A 16,277-nucleotide genomic window follows, 5' to 3' on the forward strand; every position below is an offset into this window, starting at 1 on the left:
GCTAGGCTAGCTGGCCCGACTGCAGACGTCCGTTTTTGTGACAGGTGTTGATCTACACAAGTTACCTTTTAAACAAACTGTGGGGTTTAATCTTCGTATTCTGCCAAGTCAGTTGCGAGATGGGCACCACGCAAGTTGGAGAGAAATGAGGTCCCATCAAGGAACTCTGAAATACTCTAGTAGTAACTGCCTTGTCTGTTCTCCTGTGTGTTTCTCAGCCACGCTGGGAAGTAACCCTGACATTAAGCCCCAAGATGGTGGCTTTCAGTACCACACGGCACCCATCAAGGCGGAGGAGAGCAAGGGGGACCAGAGGACCTCTCCTCAGGCCAACCCAGCCCTCCCCCTCGGTGGCTGGAAGCAGGAGGCCCCCAGGCAGGGACCTGCGGATGCCCCCCTTCTCCAACTGCCTCTCAACTGGCTAAGAGGGATGAAAAAGGCACTGGGCCAGCTGGGCACAGAGGAAGGGGCTCCCACTGGTCAAGCGCAGCTTCTCCCAGCTGGAGTCAGTGAGCAGCTCCAGTATCCAGCCCGAAGCCTCATCACTCTCCCTGAACCTCCGGCCTTCCGCTCTGTCACCCCCCCTCCAGCACCCCAAGTGCCCCAATGCCAGGCAAGATGCGGAGTGGCAAGAGGAATCAAGGGGTGCCGGGGCCCTCAAGGCTTGCTTGGCCCGGCCCTCCCCGCCCTGCTTAGAAGATCTCCAGGGCCAGCAGCAGGTGCGCCCTAGCTGACCCTTGCACCCCCACTGGCACAGCCGCAGCTGGGACCCCTAGCCCTAAACACCTCCCCCAAGAATTGAGCGCATGCAGCACCTGCAGCTTTGAGGTCGGCTCCCACGGCTGGGATCCTGCTAGGCATAAAAACACCCTCAGGCAGACTCTTCCAGACACGTTTTATTCCAGAAATCCCAGGACGACCTCACCTGCCCCCCATTCCTTGGGTCAGGGAGAAGCGCTGGCAGAGGCGGAGTGCAGAGAAACACACACACACACACGCACACACCCCTCCAACATCCAGAGAGCAGCCTTCAGGTGCAGGGAAGCTGCTGTTCTATGGTGACTTTGGAGTCTCCCGATGCACCCCCCCGGGGGGTGGGACAGAAGGCGGGCGCCGTGGGCTCTGCCAGTCAGCGGCAGCAGGGCGACACTGCAGGTGCGAAAGGGGGCAGGAACCGACAACTGGGCAGTGAAGAAAGTCGCGAGGAGGTCCTTCCACCACCATCATCCGGGACCGTGATGACAAGTGACCTGGATCCTGTCCCCGAGTCAGGGGCTGCAGAGTCCAGCTGCCCACCTGCCGGAGCCTCACAAGTCGGTATTTGCGGAGCTTGTGGGGCAGTGGAGGAAGGGGAGGGGCAGGGTGGCAAGGGAAGATGGCCTGAGGTTCTGAAGGGAGCCCCACTATGCCAGCCCCATCTCCTCCAGCACACTCCGGGGAGACTCGTCCTCCTGCAGGATGGAAGGGGGAGAGGGGATCAAGGGGGAGAACTCGCCACACCACGAGCAAGCCCCCTGCCAGAGACAGCTCTGAGAAGGCACTCTGCACACGCTCAGCCTGCTGCTGAAATTTCTCCCAGCAAGGCAGCCGTTCCGTGTGCCTGGAGGAGTCTGCTGGCCATGGCTGCTCTCCACCCCATTGTTTGCGCTACGGCTCTGCAGCAGCCCACACCAACTGCGGGAGAGCGCGAGTGACTCACGGCATGCAGAAGCCAAGCCCCTCGGGGGAGGGTGCTCCTCCTCCCCCCCCCCCCGGCCATTGGCAGTGGGTGCAGCAGAGCAGCCTGCCTCCTCCCCCCCACAAAGCCCCTACCTCCTGCAGGAGGTCTGCCTGCTCAATGGCTTTCAAGACGCTCTTCTTGGAAGTGTCCTGCACCTCCCCTCCCATCAGGAACTCATCCAGGATGAAGTAGGCTTTTTCGAAGTTGAAAATGATGTCCAGTTCACACACCTGGGGAGGAGGGGCGCAAGGCAGGGAGGGCTTTGCTAATGATCCTTGGGGAAACCGAAGTGCCCCCCTCCCCCCCCGGCCTGCCAGCCCAGTTCCCCACTTGGAGGATACACAGCCGGTCCTTAGCAGGCCCAGCCACAGCCAGGGTTGCAGAGGCCATGAAGGTGTGGGGCAGGGACAGGGGGGCTGCCAAGAGCTGGCCTGGAGCAGTCCTGTTGTGTGGGGCACAAGGGGGGTGGGAGCAAGTAAGTGGCCAGATCAGCACAAGGAAGGAAGACCGCAACTCCCTTTGACTCACACTGCCAAAATATTTGTCTAGCAGCTCCACGTATCGATGGATGAGTTCCAGAGTGATCAGCTCATTGTCCTGCCCCTCGATGCCGCAGCAGAAGTACAAGCTGGCGTACCTGGGCCAGAGGAGAGGAAGGAGGGGCTGAGAGCCTCTCCCTTGCCCCACAGCACCCACCTCCTCCTGAAATATCAAACAGCACTGGGGGGGGGCGTGCAGGACCACCAGCAATGCCCTGCTTTCTTATTAGCCAGAGCCGCTCAGACATGCCAATGGCCCTCTCCCCTGGGGACCCCTTACCCTCTTTGGGACGTAGCCCACCCCAACGGGCGGAGCACACACACACCCTCCTCAGCAGAGAAGCTGCGCTGTCTGTCCAGAGCAGCGCTTAAGAGACCTGGCTGGGGAAAGGAGCCGTCTGACACGGTCAGCCCAGCCGTCTTTGAGAGGACATTGGAGGCAGAAGGCAAAAGCTCTTGCTGCCCTGAGGCACCCCCACCCCCCCTCAAAAGGAAGAGCAGTGGGTTGCTCAGCCCTCTGCTGTCCCCCAGAATGTGGCCGTGCTGGATGTCCGACCGGTCCTTGGTTCCGTCTGGCAAGGAGGCCTGATGGACAAGGCTGAACCCTCTTCTCATGGGGGGGAGGGGAAGCAAGGCCTTCCCGGAGGACGCCCCCGTTCCCCAAATAGCCAGGCTGCTTCTGGCTCGAAGCCCAGGCAACCCATGGGGTGGGACCCCTTCCGGGCGCCACCAGCTGTTCTTCTACCCAAGAGATGCAGAAAGGAAGGCAGGTGTGCAGAGGTAGTGAAGGAGGGGCCTTCTCCCAGAAGGCACCGCAATCCACAAAGCCCCCCACTGGACGCAGGAGGAGGAGGAGGAGGAGGCCTTGCGGGCTGCTCCTCCTGGGAAGGAGTCACCTTTTGTAGACCACCTTCAGGTCCCGCCACTCCAGGAAGCTGCACATCTTGGGCTTGCGTGCCAGCACCACCTGCATGAGCTCCCGGACCATCTTCTTCTTGTCCTTGTCGGAGGTGGCCAGGTACCACTTCTGCAGACGCAGCTTCCCTTGACGGCTGAAGAGCAGCATGAAGCGCATCTGCGGGGCACGGGGGGGGGGCGGTCAGCGCCCACCGGCCTTCACTCCGCCGCGCCGAGGCCCCTCCGGCCCGCGGCAGGCGCTCGGCAGCAGCCCCGGCTCCAAGGCGGGCCCCGTCGGGCTGGGGGGGGGCGGGCAGAACCGCGGGCGGCCACCGGGAGGGCCGAGCCCGGAGCCCCCCGGGGGGGAGGGGGCGGCCTCTCCTCTCCCCCCCATCCCTGCGCGGAGAGGCGGGAGCTCGGCCGTCCCTCCCTTCCCCGCCCAGGTGCGGCTCTCGGGGCGGAGGCGGCCCGGGGATCGCGCCCGTCAGGGGCCCCGCTGCTTCGGCCGTGCCCTGGGCCGCCCGCCTCCCCGCCCGGAGGCCCCGGAAAGCCGCGCTCCTGCTCGTCGCCCGAGCCCGCCCCGGCCCCCGCCCGGCCTCACCATGGCGGCGGCGGCGGCGGCGGCGGGGCGTCCCTGGCGGGCCCGGCAGCCGCTTCCTCTCCGCCCTAACCTGCCCAGGTGCCTCCGCCCGCGCATGCTCGTGGCGCGCACTTCCGGGCCCGGGCGGTTGCCGGGAGACGCGGGAGACGCCCTGCCGTGACGTCAACGGGAGGACGCCCGGCCGCCCCGCCCCAGAGAGAGGCGTGGCCCGGCGTGGCCCCTCCCCCCGCCTTCCCGCCCCCGACCGCCCCGTGGCCGAAAAGCAGAGCAGGCGAGTCAGTCGGTTGCCCGTCGCGGTGTATTTTTATGTGCAAAAATAAAACAAAATATCTGCATATATTAAGTCTTCCTTTTTAGTCCCAAAGTGCTCGAGTTCAGACGGCTCTTGTTCCGCAAGGGGGGGGGAGAGTCCGGCTCCCCGATCCAAGGCTGGCGTCGGCGGCGGCTGGCAGCGCTCCCCTGCGCCTCGGGGCCTCCTCCCGCCTGGACCTTGGTCCGCCGAGGGCAACGGGCTGGGCGCCCGGTTCTCGCGCTGGCGCCCTCGGTGCCCAGAGTGGCGGGGCAGGCGAGGGAGAAGGCCCAGCAGAAGCGGCTTCCGCGAAGAGGGTGGCGGGGGACCATCCCGCTGGCGCGGAGGCTCCCTGGCCGGGCGAAGAACGGCGCTCCTTCGCTTGAAAGGGAGGTCGGGCGCCCAGCAGGGGAGGGGCGCTCAGGGCTCCATCACCTGCCCTATGAAGAGGACGGTGCCTGCAGGGAGGAAGGGAGATGCTGCAGGGGGCCAGTGGGGGTGGGGCAAGCGGAGCCGCCTCTGCCCCCCCTTCCTTGGCCGGGGTGGGGATACGGAATGGGGCCTGAAGGAGCCCCGTGTGCAAGTAGGTGCCCGTTGCACACCAGCAGCCTCCAGCTGAAGCAGGACCAGGGCTGGAGGGAGGCAGAACCCTGGCTGCCCCCACCGGATGGATCTCCAGCTAGCTATCCTGATGAAAGCGGCCCAATGCTGGGGTGGGGGGAGTAGGGTTAAGGATCCGGGGTTTGTCTCTGTCCGTCTCTGAGCTGCCGCCCCTCACCAAAATGGACAGAACAGGCCCAGACAGGATCCCTGCCCTGAAGGCCTTCCCTGTGGTTCCGATTGGCTGGGTTCCAAAACAGTTCAACCCTAAGGGAAGGTTGCGTTTGCATCACAAGGGTGCCAAGCAAGTGTATACTGTGAAGGCTTAGCACAATGACCAGTTTGCGCAACCGGCGTTGTCTCACGACACTGAGCCACCCAACTTAGGCAAAGACCCACGCTCTTGGACCCCGGAGACCCTGGCTGGTGCACAGGCAGCAAACTTGTGGGCGCGCCAGCATTCTCTGTGGGCGCGCCAGCCCTTTGGAATCAATTGCCGGTTGAGCTCCGGATGGCTCCCGACCTTCGCTCTTTCTGCCGTGATCTGAAAACCTATTTATTTGAACAGGCCGGCCTGGTTTAAGGGTTTGGGGTATTTTTAATTATTTATTGTTAGGGCTTAATTAATTTAATTTTATTTTAACTTTTGTATGTAATGCTTTTACTGCCCTGTACACCGCTCTGAGTCCTTTGGGAGAAGGGCGGTATAGAAATTCAATAAATAGATAAATAAATAAATAATAAGCCCAAGGCTGGCACTGGGTGCGGTCCTGGTTCAAGTGAAGCCCTCCTTTATTTGGCGAGCCGATTTTTCCCTGGGCTCCTGCAACCCCTGGGAGAGAAGCCCCTGCAGTCTGTGGGGAGGAAAAGGTCCTCGGTGGGCCTTACCGGTTGGGTTGTGCCGCACAACAAAAAGGAACGGCCGGTCCAGCACGATCTCCAAGGGTGCCATCCGGGCATAGATGATACCAGCTGGGAGGGAGAGGAGGGGGGATGCATTCAACAGCTTAATATTCAGTGGGCACCAGTGCCACCCTCTCTGCCCACCCCCTCCTGAGGCTCGTGGGAGGAGTCATGGGGGTGACCCACTTCAGAGCAAAACCAACCCCGTGCATATCAGGGAGCCCCAAAGCAAGGGGGGGGAGTTTGCTGGCAAGAAGCAGGTTCTTCTCTGCCCACAGGACTGGGCAGAGAACGGGCCCTGCAGTGGTCCAGGGTACCCACCTGTGGCAGAGGAGGCCTTGGTACCACTCTCGTTCACGTCAATCTTCACTTTCTGCAGCACCCGAGACACAAAGAGGGCATCCCACACTGCAAAGAGAGGGCAGGACCCGTGAGCGTGGCCCCGACCCCAGGGTCCTCTGCACGGGCAGCACCTCTCTCCTGGGCTGGTCTGATGCCCGGGGGGGGGGGGTTGCCAGCCAAAGCCACAGCAGGATACTCCAAACTTCCAGCCTGCTTCGGCCAGGGGGATCTGGGCTCTCTCGCTCCGGAGCTGATGGGCTCCAGGGAAAGAAGCACTCTGCACACTTTCCAGGATCCCCTTCCCCCCTCCTGGCCTTGGGCCTTAGCCCTGCCAGGCTCCCTGCAGCCAGTGGGCAGCAAGTGCCGCGCCTGGAGGATGAGGAGCCAAGGGGGCTTGGGGGGGGAGGGAGACCCCAACCTGAAAGGCGGCTGAAGTTGGCCTTGTGGCAGTCAAACATGTCCGTCATGCCCAGGGCCTCCAGTGGCCCGCGGAGGTCAACTTCGCTCTCCAGAGAGAACCTGCACAGAAGGAAGGAAGGGTCAGTGAGGGGCAGGCGGGCCTCTGCGGGGTTGGTGGCTTGAGCCAGTCCCGAGTGATGCCTACTTGGGCAAGACGAGGAGCCGTGTCACAGCAGACATGTTGCCCTTCCACTCCGCCATGAGCTGGGTGTCGATGGCAGCCGCCAGGGCCGAGAGGGGGGCGTTCGGCTGGAAGGGGGTGGCGATGAGCAGGCTCAGCGTCTCCCCCTGGTAGGGCAGTTCGATGACGTCGTAGCTCCCCTGCTCAGGGATGGAGAACTCGCCTGGAAGAGAAGGGAGGGTGAGAGCCAGATCGGGGCCCCTGGAGATCTCAAGGACCAGCCCTGCGCATCCTGACCCCAGTACTCTGCACATGCTCAGGGAAGCTCCCTCGAGCTGACTCAGGCCCCACATTGCCCCAGCTCCCATCTCTCCAAGGAGGGGCCTCCTCACCATAGTGGAATTCAGCCGTCTGCTCCATCATGGGGACTGCAATGGTGCTGCCGTCCAGCTTGTGGAAGATGCGCTGGCGGGTGGCGGCCTCCGGGAAGGGAAGCCGCCAGAGGCCTTTGAAGTGGATGGCATTCACCAGCACCAGGCGTGTCATGGCACCCAGGGCGCCCTCCTGCAGGAAACCCTGGATCATCCCTGAGAAAGCAGAGACGGGTGATGGGAGGGCAGCGCAGGGCAACCTCTGCTTCCAGCCTCAGAGGTCCTTCGGGGCGAGTCCGGGCCCCAATCAAGCACCCCACCTGGCATTTCCTGCCCGGTTTCCCGAGGGTCCTTCCTGCAGCTCCCAGGGCCTCCCCAGGCCCGTCCCAGGAACTCTCCCCGCTGCTGCTCACCATTGGTGTGCTGCTTTACCCAGGCATTGACAATGTCACGTGCGCGGGCGCTCTCTGAGAAGTCCACCTGCTTGACCATCTGGTGAAAAATTCGTTGGAAGCGCAGCATGAAGGTCGGCGCCAGCGGCAGATCGCGCTGCACAAAAAGGGCGTCTGCCATCTCCAGCACGTCCTTGCTCCGGGGGTCGCTCAAGGTCTTCTGCAGCAGTCGCAGGGCTCGTGGGACGCCCCATTCTGTGGGGGAGAGCGTGTCCTCAGATCTGCTGGAGCCAGGCCCTCTACTGACCTCTCCGATGAACCCACCAGGGACGGTCAGCTGCTCTGGGGAGAGCAGGAGGGCGAGGCGAGGCCTTCCTCCCCAGAGGACCGCCCGGGCACACCCCGCTTTCCTTCAAACACTGCGGAGCCTTCCCCTGCACTAGGGACACCTCCCTTGGCCCTTCAGGCAGGATCTGCGGGCGGTTGGGTTCAGCCACAGGACCTCTCCTAGCCCACCTGTTCATGCTTCCAGGCTGCGCAGGTTGGGAGGTCAGGAGCCCTACTAGGCTGCCCCCCCATCTCGTTTTTCCGAAAGAGCAAAGCAACCAACTAGTGAAGCGGTGCCCCACCAAGCAGGGCATCCACGCCCTTCCCTCCTGCAGTCCCTCACCTTTCAGGCTAAATCTCATGGCATCCTTGATCTGGCGCCGGGTGTTTCCATCCGATGCCACCTGGAGCATGGCCACCACGGAAGCCACGCCGTGCGGGGAGAAGGCCAGGTTCTGGTCTTTGGAGGCCTTGGACGCTTCCCGGAACACCCGGAGCCCGAAGTCCGCGGACAGCTGGGCCACCCGGGCCACTTGGCGGCCAGAAGGGGGGGGCGCGGCACGCGAAAGGGCCAGGCAGGCCAAGGATAGGAGGGACCACAGCTCCATCCTGCCGAGAGAGGAAAGCGGTGAACCGGCGCCGTCCTGGCCGACGCGGCTCCCGGCGGCCCACAGCGGCGACCGGGGGGTGGGGGCTGCCGCCCGCCTCTTATCCCGGGCCGGGGCAGGCCCGCAGAGGCCACCCCGGTTCCGTCCTCAGAGTAGGAGGGACGAGGCCGCCTCCGCCAGGCCGATCAGGAGAAACGGCCGTCCCTGGGGCTTGCAAGGCGGGGAGCCCCTCCGCCTCCGGAGCGTCCCCCTTGCTTACTCGGCTCCCTGGGCGGCTGTCCCTGGGCTGTCGGTGCCGGTGCGCTGCCGCCGTCCCGCGCTGGGCTTTTTATGCGCTGCGCCCGCCTGCCAGGAAGCCGGCATGAAGTCAGCGCCTGGCGCCGCTCCTCCCCCCGCCCCCTCCGCGAGACCCGGCACCCGCCCGGAGGGAGAGCGAGGCCCCCGCCCCGAGCAGCCCGCCCTCCGCCCCCGCAGGGGCCTCCTCGGCGGAAGGGGGCATTCCGTGGGGCGGCGGCGGCGCCCTTCGGCGTTCCCCTAATCCTGGACGGAGGCCCCGGAGTCGGCGCGGGACAGACGGCGGCCTTGCCCGCGGAGCCCTCTCCAGAGGGAAGGCTTCCGACTTCAGGCGCGCCAGGAGAGGCAGGGACGGCCCGGGAGGGATCCGGGCGTCCCGCCTGAGGGGGCAGGGGCTACGGCCGACGGAACGGCCGAGGCAATCCTGAGCTGCCTCCGCAGCGGCGCTGACGCTGCGCCAGTCCTCTCTGGGCGGCCACATTGCAGCCGGACTGTCCTCCGGAGGGTCCACTTTGGGTTGCCCCAATGCAAGGAGGCCCTGAGGAGCTGCAAGGAGGGCAGAGGTTTGCAGGAGCTTGGAACGAAATCTAGGAAGAGAAGAACTAGGGATGGGCGGCCTAAAGAAGACAACCTGTTTAGGGGAGACGGGCTCTCGGAGGGGGAAACTTTTTATTTATTTATTTTATTTTAATTCCATTTATATCCCGCCCTTCTCCGAAGACTCAGGGCGGCTTACAAGCTTAGCAGTAGCCTTCATTCTATGTATATGCCTGCTTATTAGGGCTTTCACACACACACACCAAGCGGCATTATTACAAAGTCCGCTTAATTGCCCCCAGCAATCTGGGTCCTCATTTTACCTACCTCAGAAGGATGGAAGGCTGAGTCAACCTTGAGCCTGGTGGGACTCGAACCTGCACTAATTGCAGGCAGCTGGTGTTACTTAAGGAGGCATTAGCCCACTGCTCCACCAAGGCTCCTTGGCTTCTGTATAGTGTCAGTGGGCAAGGCAGCCGCCCGCAGAGGGAAACAGCATAGAGAAGGCCCAGACTCGAAACGAGGAAGAACTTCCGGACCCCAGGAGCCTGCTGCATTTGTGGGCCTCTATTGCAGGCGGTTGGGCAGCTCTTGGTGTGGGATAGTCTGGGAATTCCTGCTCTGGGCAAGGCTGGACTAGGTGACCTCCAAGGTCCCTTCCAACCAGGTGAGAGAGCCTTTCCTGGAGCGTGGTCTGAAGTTGACTCTTGTCCCTGTGGGCGTCACAGGGTCCATCCTGAGGCCTCTTCCGGTCCCATTTCCCTGGGCTGCAAGGAGCGGGGAGGCCCCCAAGCCCGAGGGTTTCCTCCTGGGCCCTGGACTCAGTGCACAAGGGTTCAGGGAAGGACTGCAGCGCTCCCCACCCCCACCCCGCACGTTTTGCAATCTCCATTCGGCACATTTCAGCCCCTGCTGTTAATCAGCCGTCTTGGGATGATGCAGCCTGAAGTGGCCGCTGCTGCGGGGGTGGATTTCCCCCTGCTGGGCCAGGATGAACCCAGTCTCCTTTTGGCCACAGTGTCGTCATCATTCCTGAACGCTTGGAATCTCTCTCTGCCTCCTCCGGGCTCTTCGGTCTGAGGGAACAGTCCAAGCATGGGGGCGGGAGAGGAGTTCCGTTTGTGGGCCAGGAAGCCCTGGCGGTCCCAGGCAGGGAAGGGCCAGGAACAGGGCACCGAGCTCTCTGCGTGCCTTCTGCGCAGCTGGCACCATGGCTGTTCCCCAACACATCTGTCCCTTGCAAAGCAGCAGCTGGAGAGGAGGCCTGGTATCGGGGCGCCCTGGGGCGGTGCTGGGCCCAGTGCTGGTGGGCGGGAAGGGAAGGACAGCCTGGACGCACCAAGAGGCCCTGCTGGTCAGCACGCTGCTCCTTTGAGTGCGGGGGAGTGGCCAGCAGGAGGACATTCCAAGCGAAGTGGTCAGCAGTCCCAGCCGACAGTGAGCCATCTAGGGGCTGACTCTGCCAGGTTCCCAGGCCCACCTGCAGCAGGAGGCAAAGAGGAATGGAGAGTGGGGGCGGGGGTGGGGTCCTGCTCCTCCTCCTCCTCCTCTTCCTCCTCCTCCTCCTCCTCCTGGGATGGGAGGAAGGTTGCAGCTTGGGGCACCAGCATTGGGAGCCCCCTTGCTCTGATCTTGGCCTTTTGAGCTCCCCTTTTCTTAGCTTTGTGACCCCCAACACCCCATGAAGACTGAGACACACACACCCCTGCTCCATTTCTGCTGACCACCGACTCTACGTGTTCACTCCAAACGTTGAGATTCGATGTGACCAACCAAAAGGAGGCTTCCCACCTGCCCCCCCCCATGGGAGGCCAGGCTAAACAGACCGAAGGCTAGCTGCCCTCTGCTGAGAGGGGGGGCTGTCTGTGAGACAGAGGGGCCACCCCAACTTGAAAGCCAGCAAGCTCCGTCTGTGGAGCCGCCCAGCTGAGGCGGAGACCTCACTGGGACAAAGACCTCCGGTTGTAGAGGCTTCCTCTGGGAGAAGCAGCCCGGTCTTCCCATTGTGGCCGCTGCCTTTGGCGCTTGATGCCTTCTTTGCCACATGGATGACCTCCCTTGCTGCCCCCCCAGGAGGACAGGGTCAGCAGCTGCCTCTCAGGGCTGGCAGGGGGGAGGTCACTGCTGCTGCCGCCTCCACTTGTATAATTCGGCCTTTGAGCCCCTCGTCCCCTGGACCCCCACGCCCACCCAACCCTGGGAGAGAGCTGTCGCGGAGTCCCTCCAGCCGCAAGGGGCACCTGGCAGGCCACAGCAGCAGATAGAGCGCCCTGCCCAGCCAGGCCTTGGCTTGGTTGCTGCACGGCGTGCGCCCATCCCTGCCCAGCAAGCTCAGCTCAAACCCGCTCAGGCAAACAGACTCAGCCACCCGGTTCCAGAGGCGCCCCAGCAGGGGCAGAAAAGAGGCCTTGGGCTGAGCCACGTCAGGCATGTTGAAGAGGGGTATGAGACTGGGCAGCTCTCCCCCCTCCGTAGTGCCAAGCGTGGTCTCCCCACCACTGCGTCTCTTCCTGGCCTGCCCCCCTGAATGGCCTCTGGGGCTGCTGTCGGCCAAGAAGGAGCACCGCCTGCCTCCAGCGGGAAATGTTGGCCCGCCTGCAAAGGAGCTGCAACGTTGCCTCCCCCCTCCCCACTAGCGGGAAGAGTATTGGGAGATCGGGAGCACCACACCGGGGAAGGCTGGCTTAAACATGGTTTTGTGCAGATCCAAACCTGAGCGCGTGTCTCCTCTCTTGAAGGAGCCGCCCTGGGTGCGTGCCTGCCTCCCAATGCTGCTTGCCACCTTTAAAGCCCCAGATGGCTGGGGGGCCAGGCCGTCTGACGGACCGCCCCTCCCCAAACATCTGCCCCTCTCACCAGGCCAGGAAGGCAGGGTATGTTGCCGGGTGTGGGGAGGGGAGCCTGGTGGGACCCAGGAAAGGGCCTCCTTTGGAACCCCAGCCCCCCAGAGATAAGATTGCCGCCCCGGGGGCTTTTCAGCAAGGCCTTAGCAGCGTGGTGGTGTCAGTGGCCCTGGGGACCCCATTCAGAGCTGATAAAGTGTTTGATTCTGTTGATGAGGGTTGAATTGTGGATTTTTAACTGGATTTTTAATGTTGCACGCTCTCAGAGTCACTGTGTATATAAATTTGTCTAATGAATAACATAAAAGAGCCCTCTGTGGGCTGAGCCAATCTAGGAAAAGGTTGTTGTGACTGGGCTTGAATGGACTTTCTACCAGCCTCGCCCAGCCGATTCTGTGGGGGGGGGGGCACCATGACTCACTTGGGGCCTGTCTGGGAATTCCCTTTGGCCTCCAGCTGCCCTCCCCTGCCTGGCTTTATCTTCTGCCCAAGACCTCTGCCGTCTTCCTGTTTTCCCCCTCCCCCTGCTGAGGCCCTGGGTGCCAGGTGTTTCCCCTCCCCGCCAGCCCTTCCTGGGGCTCTTGACCTGGGCCAAAGGGGTTGGCCCCGGAGGGCTCCAGGGGAGGAGAGCGGGGGGGGGGCTTGTCGCTCCTGAATGCTTTGCGGCTGCCTCACGCTGTCTGTCTCTGCAGACCTTTTGCGAGGAAAGGGGGCCAGAGGGGGAACCCTCAAACCACCTTCTGGGTGCCCTGGCGTTGCACGCTGCAGACGTGTGCCAGGGTGCCCCGGGCAGCAGAGAGCGGCCCAGGGCAGAGGTCGGGGCCAGCAGACACAGCCTGCATCACCCACAAAGACCAGGCCCTGGCTCCTCCTCCACTGTCCCTAGAGGGGGCCCTCTGTCATTCACAGCCCCCCTGCTTTGCTTCCACCCACCCACCTGACCTCTCAGCCCCTTCCTCAGCCCAGCCATCTCAGCAGGAGGGGTCCCTGCCTACAGACAGAGTCCCGTTTGCAACTGTAGGGCTGGGCCCAGCCAGGTGCCCCCCCCCGCCAGCATCCCCAAAGCAGCAGCCATGGAGTCAGACAGCCCCTCCCTCGCAGCAGACCTAGAGGGCCGCAGGGCTTTTCCCACACCAGGAGTTCAACGTGACTGGCCCCGAAGGGGGTGGGGGAGGCAGGGGGAGGGGACAACTGATTCATGCCTGCAACAGAGAGGCTGCTGCCCAGAAAGGCAACACAGAGGCAGCACCAAGTCCCGGCACATTCTGGCAGCCACTCTGTGCCCATCAGAGGGCCCCACTGTGGGGAGAGCCCCGGCTTCGGAGACTCCACCAAAGTGCAGTTGGGGCCCTTGTGGGGCCCAGAGGTTGAGGGTAGAACTCCTGCCCAATATCATCCCTGCCTCGTTCATTCCACCCCCCCCCCCACTGCAGACTGGAGGCTGGCTGGATTGGCACAGGGTGACCCCCTCAGTCTGCCTCCCCATCAAGCATCTCCCCACACTTCCGGGCTGCCCATTTCCTGGGCAAAAGTGTAGCAGGGCCTCCAACCTGGCAGGATGTGGCCATTTGGCAGAGTTGGCTTATTGTACAAAGCACAACTGATTCTGGGTGGGGTACAAAACAGCCCCCAAGCACCTACGGGGATTCTCATGGTCATGGTTGTCCCAGAGGTGCTTTTCCAGGAGGCAACTGGGCTCTCTTTTGTTCTTTGAAGACATTTCGCTTCTCCTCCAAGAAGCTTCCTCAGCTCTGACCGAATGGAATCCTTTTATTCCCCACCATCCAGTCAGAGCTCAAAAAGCTTCTTGGAGGTATCAATAAATTTGTCTGGGCAGGGAAAAAGCCACGAGTCAAATTTAAGATAATGCAAGACACACGTGAAAGAGGTGGTCTTAAAATGCCTAATCTTAAATTATATTATGAGGCTGCTGCTTTATCGTCAATAAGTGATTGGTTTAATTTAACACAAGGGAGATTATTAAATCTTGAGGGTTATGATTTGTTATTTGGTTGGCATGCATATTTATTGTATGACAAGAAGGTGGATAATGTATTTAAGATACATATATTAAAGTATGCTCTGTTGCGAGTATGGAAAAAATATAGACATAAGTTAAATTACAAGATACCAATTTGGGCAATACCTAAACATGCAATAGAAAATATAAATGTTGGATTTAAACATGATGAGACTACATATAAAGAAATTTTAAGGATAGAAAGGAATGTATGGCAATTAAAGCCATATAATATTTTAAAAGAAGAAAAGATTGTGCAAACCTGGTTTCAGTATGGGCAGTTACAAGCAAGATGGAAAGAAGATCAGAAAGTTGGCATTTTAATATCTGATGGAAATTTGGTAAAACAAATTGGAGATCAAGGCCAGGCACATATAAAAAGGATATATAATGCACTGATAGAAATTGACTCAGAAACGGAACTTGTTAAAGATTGTATGATAAAGTGGGCCCAGAATTTTCAGGAGGTTATAACAATGGATACTTGGGAAAAGATTTGGGCTAGAAATGTAAAATTTACACAGGCCCAAAATTTAAGAGAGAATTTTTATAAAATATTTTATAGATGGCATTTAGATCCTAAAAAATTAGCAAACATGTATCCGAACTGCCAGCCCAAATGTTGGAGGTGTGGTTGTGAGGATGCAACGTATTTCCATATATGGTGGACTTGTAAAAAGGTTAAAGCTTTTTGGATTAAAATTTGGTGGAATATGCAAAAGATATTTAAGAAAAGGATAAAGTTTTCTCCACAATTGTTTTTATTGGGTATTATTACAGAAACTACTGTTACAGATATTAAGTTGATGTTGAATTTAATTACGGCAGCGAGACTTTTAGTAGCGCAATATTGGAAGAAGGAGGAACTGCCGACTATAGAAGAGTGGACTTTGAAAGTTTCTAACTTGGCGGAAATGGCAAAGATTTCAGCACATTTGAAAGAACAATCGCAACAGAGATACATTGTGGAATGGAGAAGATGGATTGAATATATTCAGAATAAATATGGGACTAAAAAGTTTCTTTTAGCATTTGAATAAGTAGTGGTTTGAAACGATGTATTATTAGTTCTTTGTTAGTAATATAGTTATGTTTACGGAGAGTTAAAGTGCGATAGAATTTAAGGTTTTATTTTTGTTGTTAGCATATTTTAGTTTAAGTTTGTAAGTTTATACCCTGTATTCAGCTCTGGGAAGTCGGGGAGGGGGGAGGGGAGGGGAGGGTTGGTGGGAGGGGGGGAGGGATGTAGTATATTTAAAATGTATTGTAAAACTTTTCAATAAAATAAAAAATAAAAAAAGCTTCTTGGAGGAGAAGAGAAACGTCTTCAAACAAAAACAAGAAAGGCCAGTTGCCTCCTGGAAAAGCAGCTCCGGGAGCCCCCAAGTGCATTAATAAGCTCTCAGATGCCTCCAGCTCTCCCGTCCCTTCAGACAGGGGCCAAAGCGGAAGAGAGGCCGGTTTTCAGAAGGCCCACGGAGGGGGAGGAGGCCCACCGGAGTCTAAGGGCTGCCCTTGGGAGGGCGGCCTCAGGCGGCTCGTGGACTCTGCCTTCCATGCAGCAGGCTTGCAGCTCCTGCCTGCTCCCGTTCACACACGCCCCGAGCCTGTGTGCGATTCAGGGTCTGAGAAGCGGGCGGCCGTTGGCCTTCCCTCCTTAGGGCCAGTCCGAGGGTGCTGGGCCCGGTTGTCCATAGAACTGCCGCTTCCTGCAGTGGGCAGAAGGGACGCCGATTGCCCCCCCCCAGGAGTGGGCTCCCCAGAAGTCTGGGTTGGTGGCCACCAGGCTGCAACAGCAGGTCGGAATTCAGGGTTATGCAACTGGTTGGGCAACTTGCGGTTGGCTTGATGTGCGCACGCCGTTGTGTGTCACACAAAGCAGGGTGGTTCCTGCTTTGGTTTCGGGAGAATTTGCTGATTAAAAGCCTCCAAAGGAAGAACATTGTTACCGTTTCCAAAGCCAGCTCAGCACTTCAGAGGAGAACGTTGGGGGGGGGGCTGCCCCTTCCAGGCTGGAGTTCCCTAGATGGCAGGAAGGCCCAGCTGCGTAAAGCGGCAGAGCAGGGGAGGGAACGGACGGGAGCAAGAGCCCGGCATGTGGGGAGAAGGTCCCTGGGTTAGAAGGCTAGAGACCAAACCAGTGTCTAAGCCAGCAGGGGCAGTGGCTGCTGCTGCAGCCTTTGGACCAGTGCTGGGGGGGAAAGTGGGGGGGTGTCCCTTGGATGGTGATTTCTCCCTCCCCTCCTTTGAGCACTCTGGCAATTTCCCTCCCTTGGAGATTTCTCTGCTCTCAAACTCCTCTTGGGCCACTCTGCCTGCGCTGACCCCCACCCCCCTAGTTTGGGTGCCAGAATCACACCAGCCCGCTTGAGCTGCCCCAGCCCATCCCCCGTGGCTCAGGGCCGCGCCTGCCT

At 60.0% G+C, this 16,277-nt stretch overlaps 2 protein-coding genes across 3 annotated transcripts; both read right to left on the reverse strand.

Annotated features, from left to right (window-relative positions):
- Window positions 1-878: 878 nt before the first annotated feature.
- Window positions 879-3,893, reverse strand: AP1S1 (adaptor related protein complex 1 subunit sigma 1). The gene is made up of 5 exons (XM_083376849.1): window positions 3,758-3,893; window positions 3,156-3,334; window positions 2,249-2,357; window positions 1,813-1,950; window positions 879-1,451 (listed from the first exon to the last, which is right to left on the reverse strand). Exons 1-5 carry the CDS (start codon window positions 3,851-3,853, stop codon window positions 1,404-1,406), a joined length of 570 nt encoding a protein of 189 aa, XP_083232975.1. The 5' UTR covers window positions 3,854-3,893; the 3' UTR covers window positions 879-1,403.
- A 147-nt stretch (window positions 3,894-4,040) lies between these two features.
- SERPINE1 (serpin family E member 1) lies at window positions 4,041-8,551 on the reverse strand. 2 transcript variants are annotated; one of them, XM_083376848.1, is made up of 9 exons: window positions 8,429-8,551; window positions 7,905-8,170; window positions 7,256-7,489; window positions 6,864-7,058; window positions 6,496-6,694; window positions 6,310-6,410; window positions 5,871-5,957; window positions 5,535-5,618; window positions 4,041-4,504 (listed from the first exon to the last, which is right to left on the reverse strand). In XM_083376848.1, the coding sequence occupies exons 1-9, from the start codon at window positions 8,530-8,532 to the stop codon at window positions 4,467-4,469; spliced, it is 1,308 nt and encodes a 435-aa protein (XP_083232974.1). In that variant the 5' UTR covers window positions 8,533-8,551; the 3' UTR covers window positions 4,041-4,466. The 2 variants fall into 2 exon arrangements, 1 of the variants encoding a protein (XP_083232974.1); XR_014494151.1 differs by having other exon boundaries at window positions 4,454-4,504; window positions 5,871-5,929; window positions 6,308-6,410.
- Window positions 8,552-16,277: the final 7,726 nt, after the last annotated feature.

Source organism: Vipera ursinii (assembly GCF_947247035.1).
Source record: "Vipera ursinii genome assembly, chromosome: Z".
In the NCBI taxonomy this organism is placed as follows: Eukaryota; Metazoa; Chordata; class Lepidosauria; order Squamata; family Viperidae; genus Vipera; species Vipera ursinii.

What these genes read in the sequence shown, in the direction of transcription:
- AP1S1 (XM_083376849.1), bottom strand. Translation starts at nt 3,853, where the DNA reads ATGCGCGGGCGGAGGCACCTGGGCAGGTTAGGGCGGAGAGGAAGCGGC. An exon ending in CCGCCGCCGCCGCCGCCATG is followed by an intron (nt 3,335 to 3,757) that starts GTGAGGCCGGGC and finishes CGTGCCCCGCAG; the next exon opens with ATGCGCTTCATGCTGCTCTT. An exon ending in TAGACAAATATTTTGGCAGT is followed by an intron (nt 1,951 to 2,248) that starts GTGAGTCAAAGG and finishes CCTCCTCCCCAG; the next exon opens with GTGTGTGAACTGGACATCAT.
- SERPINE1 (XM_083376848.1), bottom strand. Translation starts at nt 8,532, where the DNA reads ATGCCGGCTTCCTGGCAGGCGGGCGCAGCGCATAAAAAGCCCAGCGCG. An exon ending in CATGAGATTTAGCCTGAAAG is followed by an intron (nt 7,490 to 7,904) that starts GTGAGGGACTGC and finishes TCTCCCCCACAG; the next exon opens with AATGGGGCGTCCCACGAGCC. An exon ending in TGTGCGGCACAACCCAACCG is followed by an intron (nt 4,505 to 5,534) that starts GTAAGGCCCACC and finishes TCCTCCCTGCAG; the next exon opens with GCACCGTCCTCTTCATAGGG.